General features: G+C 50.4%; 1 protein-coding gene across 6 annotated transcripts; it reads right to left on the reverse strand.

Annotated features, from left to right (window-relative positions):
• Positions 1-1,412: 1,412 nt before the first annotated feature.
• On the reverse strand, positions 1,413-10,794 carry TMEM50B (transmembrane protein 50B). 6 transcript variants are annotated; one of them, XR_004355408.1, is made up of 8 exons: positions 10,710-10,794; positions 7,011-7,185; positions 5,694-5,806; positions 5,079-5,146; positions 4,311-4,403; positions 4,050-4,107; positions 2,190-2,645; positions 1,992-2,106 (listed from the first exon to the last, which is right to left on the reverse strand). XR_004355408.1 is itself a non-coding variant. In XM_032680169.1 (7 exons), exons 2-7 carry the CDS (start codon positions 7,107-7,109, stop codon positions 1,958-1,960), a joined length of 615 nt encoding a protein of 204 aa, XP_032536060.1. In that variant the 5' UTR covers positions 7,110-7,185; positions 10,710-10,794; the 3' UTR covers positions 1,413-1,957. The 6 variants fall into 6 exon arrangements, 5 of the variants coding, with proteins under 5 accessions (XP_032536060.1, XP_032536063.1, XP_032536061.1 ...); XM_032680169.1 differs by lacking the exon at positions 2,190-2,645 and having other exon boundaries at positions 1,413-2,141; XM_032680172.1 differs by lacking the exons at positions 2,190-2,645; positions 10,710-10,794 and adding an exon at positions 10,494-10,514 and having other exon boundaries at positions 1,413-2,141.
• Positions 10,795-11,165: the final 371 nt, after the last annotated feature.

Below are 11,165 nucleotides of genomic sequence, written 5' to 3' on the forward strand. Positions count from 1 at the left end.
CTTCTGCACTAAAAAGATGGGGTTTAAATGATGATTTTTCCTGGGTTTGATACAAACTATGTAAAAGAAAGAAAAGAAAGGGGCTTGTCTGTTTGCAGATGACTCAGGGGAGTGGCCTGGGCCCTGTCAGAGCTGGGGGTAACTGAGGTGAGGCCCTTCCAGCCCTTCCAGGGACACTCCAGGCCAGCAGAGGCCAAAAGCTAAATGAGGTTAGTTTGCCTTGTAGAACTAATCTAATCCCCTGGGATTAGGCAACCTGCTGGCACAAGGGAGTTCTGTGAAGGCTGAGTCACGTTTCATGGCTGGAGGAGTTGTCTGAGCTGCAGAATATCTGCTTTGAACCACCCCCTTCTCTGGGCTGGGCTGGGAGCAGATGGGGAACCACAGCTCCCAGCAGCAACCACCTCATGCACAACAGAGGGCACAACTGTTAAAACATCTCCTGGATACACACATACACATATATATATATATATATTCCTGAATAAACCCTACACCAGCCTTCTGTCAGGGAAGGGTCTGTCAGAGATCCGAGTCATTAAATAGTTACACAAACAGGCTCTATTTGACACAAATAGGCCAAAGTTAAAAACCATTTCTTGGGGTACAGAAGACACAAAGAATCCCAGACTGGTTTGGGTTGGGAGGGACCTCAAAGCCCATCCAGTGCCACCCCTGCCATGGGCAGGGACACCTTCCACCAGCCCAGGCTGCTCCAAGCCCTGTCCGACCTGGCCTTGGACACTTCCAGGGATCCAGGGGCAGCCACAGCTTCTCTGGGCAACCTGGGCCAGGGCCTCCCCACCCTCCCAGCCAGGAATCCCTTCCCAGTATCCCATCTGACCCTGCCCTCCCTTCCCAGGTGAACACCTCCAGCTCTCCCAGTCTGTCTTGCCTTGTTGAAGTTCTGGTTTCAGGTACAAGATCCAGTCACTGGGATTAGTTTCAGGCCACACTCATTTCTCACCTTGTAAAAACCCAACAACCATTCCCAAGCTCTTGTACGAGAAACCCAAGAAAGCTGCAAACCAAAGCCTGGTTGTGCTTCCCCCCTGGTGTGAACCTTGTGTCCAGGCCAGTCCTCCTCGGGCTCCTGCAGATCAGCTGTGAACCCACAGGAGGGAGAACACGAGCTCACCTTTCCTGCAGTTTTCTGACATTACACCCACCAGCCACGTCCTGCACAGGCTGTGAGTGACACCAGTGACCCCCTCGTGTCCCCCCAGCCGGTGGCACAACGGCAGCTCCAGGGTTTGCTGCAGGTCCTGGCAGCTGGGGAGATCCCCACGGGGAGCAGGTGGATCCCTGGCAGTTCCAGACTCCAAGCACAGCACTTACACTCAGCAGTTTGGTACCACTGGGGCAGAACTTGATACAGGGAAAGTTATAAAAGCTTTGAGACACAGGGGAGAGTCAAATGCCTTAAAACCCACAGAGAACTCGTGAGAGAAGGAGTCACCAACAGCAAACGAATGTACAAGATCAGCCCAAGGCTATAAAACATCCTCTCCCTCCCTTCTGTGCACTCCAGACAGAAGAAACTGGATTTCAAATCACGGAAAGGTGAGATAAGCACATTTTAACTGGGGTAAAGGGCAGCCCCACAGCTGGCACATTTTAACCGGGGCAAGGGCAGTCCTAAAGCTGGCACATTTTAAGTGGGGCAAAGGGCAGCCCTAAAGCTGGCAATTATTTCAAGGTCAGACTGTGTACAACAAATAAATCCATACCCCCATTCACCTTTTAGGTGAACTCATTCACCTGAACATTCACCTTTTAGGTACAGAAGGGGAAAAGTGCAGGAAAACTGTTCATTTACGAGCAAAAAGCTTCCCCTGGAGAAAACAACACCTGTGTGATTTCATAGAATCACAGAATCATCTGAAAGCTGTTGGTCTGACTCTCAGTTGTTCTTTATATTCCTGAAGTAGGACAGGCAGCAGTTTGTTGGAGTTTTTTATTCTAATATCAGGAAATACATTAAATACCAATTGGTATCTCTTACACTGAGCAGCATGAAATTAATTCCAAGGACTGTGGTGCCAGCAAATGTCCTTTGTGCCAGAGCCATCCCAGGGCAGGAGTAGTTTGATTGCCATGCAGAACCTGCCGAGTGTAGGGACGTGCTTAAAAACCAGAACCTTTTACAAAAAAAAAAAAACAAAACAAAAAAGCTACTTTATATTCACCTGAACAATAATATAAAATCTTAAAATCAGCTCTTATCCCAGCACAGCCCCTGCTCCAGGGATGGGCCTGGTCCTGTTCCAGGGATGGGCTTTGTCCTGTTTGCTCACTGACAGTTCACTGAAGCCTCAGACACGGGTGGAGGTTTGGAGGATGAAATGATGGAAAGCCTTGGGGTGGAAGGAAGAAGGCTGAAGATTCCAGCAGGAAAGCCTGGCAGGCTGCCATTCCCTTTGGAAGAGATCCAGTCCTATGTACATATTCACAAGTGTGTCCTGGGAGAAGAGGAGCTTCTTACAGAGCCTGGGATTCGTCTCAGTCCAGGGTTTGGAAAGCAAACCAAGAACAAAGAACTGTAAATTATCTACATACAGAGAGCCACGTGGTAACTATGGACCAGCCCAGGGGGAGCTCAGCCCCACAGCTCTTCTGTCCTTCCAAACTTGTAGATCAGAGTACTGAGGGGAAAAAAATAAAAGGAATAAAAATCAGACCATACATAAGGTAGTTTTAACAGTGTTCTTGACTCTGATCCTATAAATCAACAGCCCTGAATTTGCATTCCAGCCAGTGGCTGTATTTTATTTCCTGTGCATGGCTGAAGCTCAAACAAAAAATAACCAGTTTCACAGCCCTTCTGAAGGGAAAAACTGGTATTTATGGGATTCTAGGACTGATCCACAGAGTTCCAGAGCAGCAAGTCTCAGCCTGGCACCTGGAACCAAGCTGAGCGTGACACGTGCTGGGATAAAATCTAAGCAGTTCCATTTTTATGAGCCAATCCAAAAGAAAATGGATCCTGTGGTGGAGAGGGCAGATCCAAATTACAAAAGCTCCATCCCTGGGTGTGTCCAAGGCCAGGCTGGACGGGGCTTGGAGCAACCTGGGCTGGTGGAAGGTGTCCCTGCCCATGGCAGGGGTGGCACTGGATGGTCCTCAAGGTCCCTCCCAACCCAAACCAGCCTGGGAGTCCAAATAAGACTAAAGATTTCAGGCACAGTGAAACTGTTCTCAAAATCTGCCCTCAGCAATTTCCCACTTCAATCCCAGAGGAGATTTAGGAAGTGCTGTTTCCTGCAGGAGCATCCCTAATTTCCCAGCCAGGGTATTGCTCCAGAGTCCACTGATCTCATTCCCTGCAAAGCATTTGATGTGGGACTGGAAGGAAAAGGGTCAGCTCAGGAATTTAAAAAAAGGAGGTGAGGTGAAATTTTTCAGTGACTGATCTTGGAACTGACACTATTTAAGGCTTTCAGTGTCTTTTGTTAATAAGATCCCTGGACTGCAGAATGCATTCTACATCTGAAGAGTTATTACAGATGCCAACTCAGTTCAAAGTGTTATATGAGAAACCCAACAATATGAGCTGAAATAAATCCAGTGTGCTGTCACAAAACACAGCAGCACGCTCTCAGAAAATGGAATTATCACCCTTTACAACTGCAAGCTCAGCCACTGGAAGGAAATACAGGTAATATCAACTATCAGATAATTGAGCCATCGGTGTGAAATAGTCTGGAAAGGGGCAACTGAATCTCCCACCTGGTTCTGCTGGGACAGATGCCAAGGTATTTGCAGCACAGAGCTAAAAGCATCATTGCCATGATCCAAAGACACTGGCAACACTGGCTGGATCCACATTCCAGAGCTGTAAACTCAGGGAGAGCAGGGAGAGCTGCACTAACAGGAGCCTGAGGGGAAGGAAGCAAGAGCCTCTCATGGGCTGGGAAGGGGCAAATCAAACCTTGTTTTTAAGCTCTGGGGCAAAGGGAGTAGGAAAAAGAACTCTTTTTCCAGGAATCTCAGTGTATGGAAGCAGGTGAGTCCCTCTGGAAGGAGGGAAGTTTGCCAAGGTAACTTACCTGAAAAATATTAATGCATTTTGGAAAAACACTGCTAAGCCAGGGTACACATTAGTGTCTGCAAAGGAAGGAACAAAGGGAAAACATTGAGTTTTCAGCACTGGGAGGGGTGTCCAACACACAGCTCAGGGTCTCTGACCCAAACCTGGGTGCTGTGGTTTGGATCCTGTCAGACACCACACACACCTCCATCCTTTGGGACCTGCTGCCAAAAGCTGGCAGGAAAAGCACTTTTCTAGAGGTGACAAGAACCAAACTCACTCTGTGTGACATATGCTCCAAAGAGGATCCACATGGAAGCAATGAGGGATCCAAACATCAGCATGAAGCCAATGAAGAGCCAGATCCGAGCACCTGCAGGGAGATCAAAACCTCTGAGAACATGGGGGTTGTTATCCATGTTATCCCTGGGGACAGACAATCCAGCTGCTCTGGGATGATGGTTAAACCCTGGATCAGGGACAAAGCAATCCACCTGCTCACTCACAGGAAAGGAAAAATATTCTCTTTTTCTCTTGAGCTGGTTCATGAATGACAGACAAAAGAGCATCACAGGCCAGTTCAACCATCAGTAAATCCCACCAGATTCCCCCTGAGGCATCTACAAACCCCATGGAAAAGGCTGCTGGGACCCACATGGGAAATAGGGCAGGAATTATGAAGGGAAGCAGAGAGGACAGCAGGCCCATGGACACCACACAGAGGGAGTGGGATGTCTGGGACACATTCCTAAGCAATGTCTGCTCCAGAGCCCACCCCAAGGCAGGAATTTAGTTCTCCCAGCAGCCACCCAGGATTTGCAGAGGAAAGTTTAAGAAGCCAAGATATCCAGCAGCTGAATTTTTCTAAGTTCACCTTTTTAATAAAGACAGACCTTATCTCCAAGGGTTAATTCTGTAAAGAAATTCATTCACAGAATTCTCTCCTGCTCCTTGTCTTCAGATTATTTCTTTCACCACAAGTTGGAAAAAACCCCAACACAGAAATAACCAGTCCTTCAGCTCAGTGGGACTTCTAGAGTTAATTTACCTGTTCTTCCTAAGCATCCATCACTGTAGCTGTCTCCTCTCACCTGTGCATTGGATACAGCATTTATCCTAGGAACAAAAACAGCAGACACACTTCAGATTATCAGAAAATCAATTTAAAGTTATAAGTTAAAAATTCTGGAAAAAAATTCCTTGGCATTCTGTACAGTCACAAACCCAAATTCCTCCTTTTTTCTTGCCAGTATTGGGTGACTCAATAAAAGTTGTTACTTCTCCTTCAAGGTTCCAGATTTACATCTCCATGACAAGAGCCAGACCATCACCTCTCCCATTTGAGGAAGTTTTGGGCAAGGAACAGGCATAAAAATTGTTTCAAAATAGGAGGGAAAAATGCAGTTAAATTGTTTTATATTGAGGTATTAAGTTAAGTACTGGGCTCCCCATTCCTGGAAGTGTTCCAGGCCAGGTTGGAGCACCCTGGGCTGGTGGAAGGTGTCCCTGCCCATGGCAGGGGTGGCACTGGGTGGGCTTTGAGGTCCCTCCCAACCCAACCCATTCCATGACCCTACGATTTGTCCATACTGGACATTTGTCCTGTGCCACCTGGGTTGGACAGCTGGAGCTGAGTTGCTCAGAACCCCCCTGCCCCACTCACATGAAGAAGGCCAGTGTGGAGAAGACCCCACAGGTGTGGAAGGCGTGGTTCAGCTGCTCCGGCTTGGGATAGACCACGGCAGCGTCGATCATGATCCACCAGCCTGTGAAAAACTGGGAGCAAAACACACCCCTGTGAGGAACCTGGCAGGGCACAGGGGCAGAGACAGAAACCAGGGCCAGGGGTCAGGGACAGCACTGGCTTGATTGGGTTTTAACAAGCACAAACTCTTCTGGAAAGACACTGAGTTGGACTCTAAAAGTGCTTGATGGACAAGTCCTGCACAAACCTCAGTGTTCCCAGTTTGGGAGGAGTGTTTGGGAATTGGTCACATTTCTAATCAAATTAAATATCAGGGTATGGATAAATTTATGCCCAGAGAAGCTGTGGCTGCCCCTGGATCCCTAGAAGTGTCCAAGGCCGGGTTGGACGGGTTGGAGCAACCTGGGCTGGTGGAAGGTGTCCCTGCCCATGGCAGGGGTGGCACTGGGGGGGTTTTGAGGTCTCTCCCAACCCAAACCTTCCCTGATTCTATGAAATTCCCTTTGCAGCCTTAGGAAAGAGAATCCTCTAACCACAGATGAGGTACAGATGATGCAGAACAGAGGTGTTCTAACTGATCTAATTATGCAGAAAATCCAGGAGGAATTTTTTTTTTTAAAGGGGGGCAGGAATGGTTCATCATCAGCAACGTCACAGGAATCATAAAAACGCTGCTGACGATCCCACAAGACTTTAAGGAATCACAGGATGGCACTTCACAGAATCCCAGAACATGCTGAGTTTGGAAGGGACCCACCAGGATCATCCAGTCCCACCCCTGGCCCTGTGCAGGACTATCCCCAGGAGTCACCCCCTGTGCCCCAGAGGATCATCCAAACCCTCTTGGAGCTCTGGCAGCCTTGGGGCTGTGCCCACTGCCCTGGGGAGCCTGGGCAGTGCCCAACCACCCTCTGGGGGAAGAACCTTTTCCTGAGATCCAACCTGAGCCTGCCCTGACACAGCTCCAGCCATTCCCTGGCTGCTGTCCCTGGTCCCCCCAGAGCAGAGCTCAGTCCCTGCCCCTCCTCTGCCCCTGCCCAGGCAGTTGGAACTGCACTGAGGTCTCCCCTCAGCCTCCTCTGCTCCAGCTGAACACCCCAAGTGCCCTCAGTGCTCTCCCACGGCTCCAAACCCAGGCCCTTCCCCACCTCTGCAGGCTCTCGAGGGGCAGTTCAGGGGGAACCCTCCCCAGAGGTGAAGCCAAACTGCAGCTCCCCGTGGTGCTGCCCCAGGTGCCCCCAGCCCCGTGGCAGCCCCGTGGCAGCCCCAGCTCACCAGCACCCCTGCCACGATGGAGGCCACGGCGTTCCTGCGCTCGCTCCAGTCGATGCACTCACACTCCGGCCAGCGGAAATTGTCCAGGAATCCTGCCATGGCCCCCAGCTCACACTGCCCGGCTGCTCTGGGGCTGGCACCTGGAGCTTTCCATGAACAGCCCTGTCCCAGGTACCTGGAACGCAGCCAAACAGAAATCAGTGACATCTGGAGAGGGACAACTCTCCTGAGCGTTTTTTTTACAGTTTTTTTACAGGGTTAAGTATTTCACACAGAACCTTCCAGTGGAAGGTTCCCTGACCATGGATCGAGGTGATTTTAAGGTCTCCCCCCAACCCAAACCATTCCATGATTCCATGATAAACTCTATGGATGCTTTACTGAGATATTTTTTTAAAAACAACCCACCTTCAACAGAATTACAAAAGAAAATCATCACACAACCCCAAAACTTCAAGACTTAAAGTCATGTCAAGGATTCTGGATTAGACACTAACATTTCCAGTCTCCAAATTAGCAGACAATATAATACAGTGCCTTTCTAACACAGGGAAAAAGAAACCAACTCAGCAAATCAACTGATACTAAGGGTAAGGAAGGTCTTGCTGCAGAGAGAGAAGGTCACAGAGAACTTTAAATATGGGGAGAGGAAAGCAAAGTTAATTAACTGATTCACAGCTACTTCAGCACCATTCTATTTGGGTTTAGTATTGCCAACCTCCATAATTCATTTCCAACCACTTGTTAAAGACTGACAACAAATGTCCTTCAGGATTATGTTACAGCACAGACTGATGGTGACCATATTTCTGGCTAATGTCAACAATCAGAAATTCTACACTAAGAAGTGGAATAAAAATGAATAAATAAAGAGTTTGACTACATTACAAACACAGGTCACCTCCTGTGAATAAGATCAGAACCTCTGTCCTCCTGTACCCAGCTCCAGAAAGCCACAGTTGTGAGGTTACTTTAAACACCAAAATCATTCAGTTCCAACATTATTTTTCGTCTGTGCAGTATCTGGGCTCAGCCATCTGGCCCTCCCTGGTTTTCAAATAGCTCCATCTGGGCTCTGTTTGTCCCTCCTCAGAGCATGGATGTGTCTGTGCCCTTCCCCTCGCCCAGGCTGGATGACTTATGAAAGAACTCTTCTCACTGGGACAGAAAGGCTCCAGCTCCAAAGACAGGGAACTACATAAACACCAGCCCTTCCTTGCTGTGACTGAAAGGAGACACATTGTTTGGATTGGCAGCTCCAAGGGATATAATGTTGATATCATCAAGCCAACTTCCAATCCACAGAGTGACTCACGTTCATCCCAGTAAAGCCCTTCCCACTGGGCACAGTCAGAGCTGAGCAATGTTCTGGGGACACCACACTCTGCACAGCCCCTGCCTTGATCACTGAGGGCTTCCTGAACATTCCTGACAAACCAGAGGCGTTTTGCTCACTTCAGAATCTGAGACAAAACTACAGACGTGGAATATGGATCCATATGGATCATGGAAGGGACCTCAAAGCCCATCCAGTGCCACCCCTGCCATGGGCAGGGACACCTTCCACCAGCCCAGGTTGCTCCAAGCCCCGTCCAACCTGGCCTTGGACACTTCCAGGGATCCAGGGGCAGCCACAGCTTCTCTGGGCAACCTGGGCCAGGGCCTCCCCACCCTCCCAGCCAGGAATTCCTTCCCAATATCCCATCTCTCCCTGCCCTCTGGCACTGGGAAGCCATTCCCTGTGTCCTGTCCCTCCATCCCTTGTCCAAAGTCCCTCTCCAGCTCTCCTGGAGCCCCTTTATGCAGCCACACAGCTCTGGCTGCCCCTGGATCCCTGGGAGTGTCCAAGGCCAGGTTGGACGGGGCTTGGAGCAACCTGGGCTGGTGGAAGGTGTCCCTGCCCATGGCAGGGGTGGCACTGGATGGGCTTTGAGGTCCCTCCCAACCCAAACCATTCCATGATCCGCATCTGTAGTTCCCAACACCCCCAGAAACAAAGGAAGAAAACAATAATAATCTGTATTTCACCGTGAAAAAGCAGCTGAGGCTCCACCAGGAGCACAAGACCAGGCTGAAGTTTGTCCCCACAGAGATTAACACAGACACAGGGACAGGTTTCAGCCCAGTTCCATCCTGCTCCACAAACAGATACCTCTGCTGGAGGCAGATCCTTTCAGCTGGAATTTCTTACCTCCATAAAGGCCCAAAACTCACTCTCTGCCTTCAGCTTCCACCCACACACTTCACAGGAGGAAACAGGCAAAGCCCTTGGCATCCACTGCCCTCCAATGCCCTTCCCACAATCAGCCTCCTCCCCTTTTCCAAGGACAGACAGGTTCTCCCACTGCTCCTGGAGACATTCCTCACTCATGGCCAACGAACAAAAACACATTTGCAAGAGCAAACTGCAGACACTGAACAGGCTGAGCACAACTGAAGCTCTAAAAGCCAGCCTTGGCAGCACTCAGGGTGAACCCACCTGTGTATTATTTAGGCAGAAAACACAATGGCAGCTCAACATTTTCACCTGAAAATAAGCTTTTCTCTTCCAAAATGAACTGATTTCACTTCAATAAAATATTAAAAGCAGCTGCAAGGAAATACAAAAAGTCTACACAAAGAAAACTGGAATATCATCAGGTTAGGAAAGAATAGAACCTCCTGTTCCCAAAGAAAAAAAGATACGAAGGAGGAAGAGAAGAAACTACAAGTCAAGAAGAAAACTCAAGTTTTCCATGAAGAAGTTGCATCTTCCACAAGCAACTCATCAGTATATGCTTTAACCCACATACATAGATGATGAAAAGTAATTCAGGAGCTTCTGTGAACATTTCTATGCAGTCCACTGTGGTTTTTTTCCACTTATTTCAGTAATTCCCTGCAGTTTCACTTTCAGTTCTCCCCATCCCACAGCACTGGGCTGTGCTAATTTTTAAGTATTACAGAAAGACAGAAGGAGGAAAGAAAGGAACTTAGACAAAAACAAGGCTGTGTGGCAAAATTATTAAAAAGTGATGGTATTTACATTTACGTTCTTTGTGATGCCCCATCCCTGGGAGTGCCCAAGGCCGGGCTGGACGGGGCTTGGAGCAGCCTGGGCTGGTGGAAGGTGTCCCTGCCCATGGCAGGGGTGGCACTGGGTGGGCGTTAAGGTCCCTCCAACCCAAACCATTCCGTGATTTATCCCTTTACAGGAATGTGATGCTCAGCCCCGGAGCAAAGCGAGGGCTCTTTAAGAGCGCTATTAAAGTTTGAAGACTTGAGAGAGGCAGGAGAAGAAATAAAACCCCCCAGATGAATCCTGCGGTTCCCCAGCGGCCAGTTCGGGCTGTAAATCCGCACCTGGGGCAGCGACATCCCCGCGACGGGGCGGGAGGAGGCAGGACCCCGAGCCGCAGCCAAAGCCCTGCCAGGAACGGTAACGCTCGAAATAAATTGCCATTTAGACGCAATAAGCCTCTTTTTTTCCCCTTCAAGCCTCACCCGCAGAGCCCAAAATCCGCGCGCGGCACCGGCGGCGCCTCCCCGGGCGAGGTCAGGCGGTGACACACCTGGACGCGCCGGGACCGGCCCGGAGCGCCCTCGCGGGCCCGTTCCCTCTCTGTGTCTGCCGCTCCCACTCCCGCTCCCACTCCCGCTCCCGTTCCCAATCCCGTTCCCAACCCCGCTCCCGTTCCCCCCCGTCCCGACCCCCCGTACCCGCTCCTGGGCGCGACTCTTCCGCCCGCGGCCGCTGAGCCCCCTGAGTGACGCGCCCACCCGCCAATCAGGAGCGAGCGCCGCGCGTCAGCCGGCGCTGGGTGAGAACGGAGCACCGCGATTGGTCAATGTGGCGGTGAGCCCCGCCCCCTCCCCCGAGGGCGGGGAGGGAAGGGGCGGAGCCCGCGCGCTGCCACCTTTCCCCTCAGGCCCCGCCCCCTTCCCCCGTCATGGCCGCCCTCCCCCTCAGAGCCCGGCGGCCCCTCACAGCCCACAGAACTCCCACACGGCCCGAAATAACCCCCGCCCTCCTCCACGCCCCAAAAAGCGCCAACATTAATATTTTCGAGCAGTTCCCGTGTCGGAATAGATAAAACTTCAGCCCCAAAATGCTGTTGCGCCTCAGTCCCGTGACTGGTTTAATAAAAGCAAACGGAATTAATGAGCACTTCGTAG

The sequence above is a fragment of the Chiroxiphia lanceolata genome, chromosome 2, assembly GCF_009829145.1.
Source record: "Chiroxiphia lanceolata isolate bChiLan1 chromosome 2, bChiLan1.pri, whole genome shotgun sequence".
Lineage (NCBI taxonomy): Eukaryota > Metazoa > Chordata > Aves > Passeriformes > Pipridae > Chiroxiphia > Chiroxiphia lanceolata.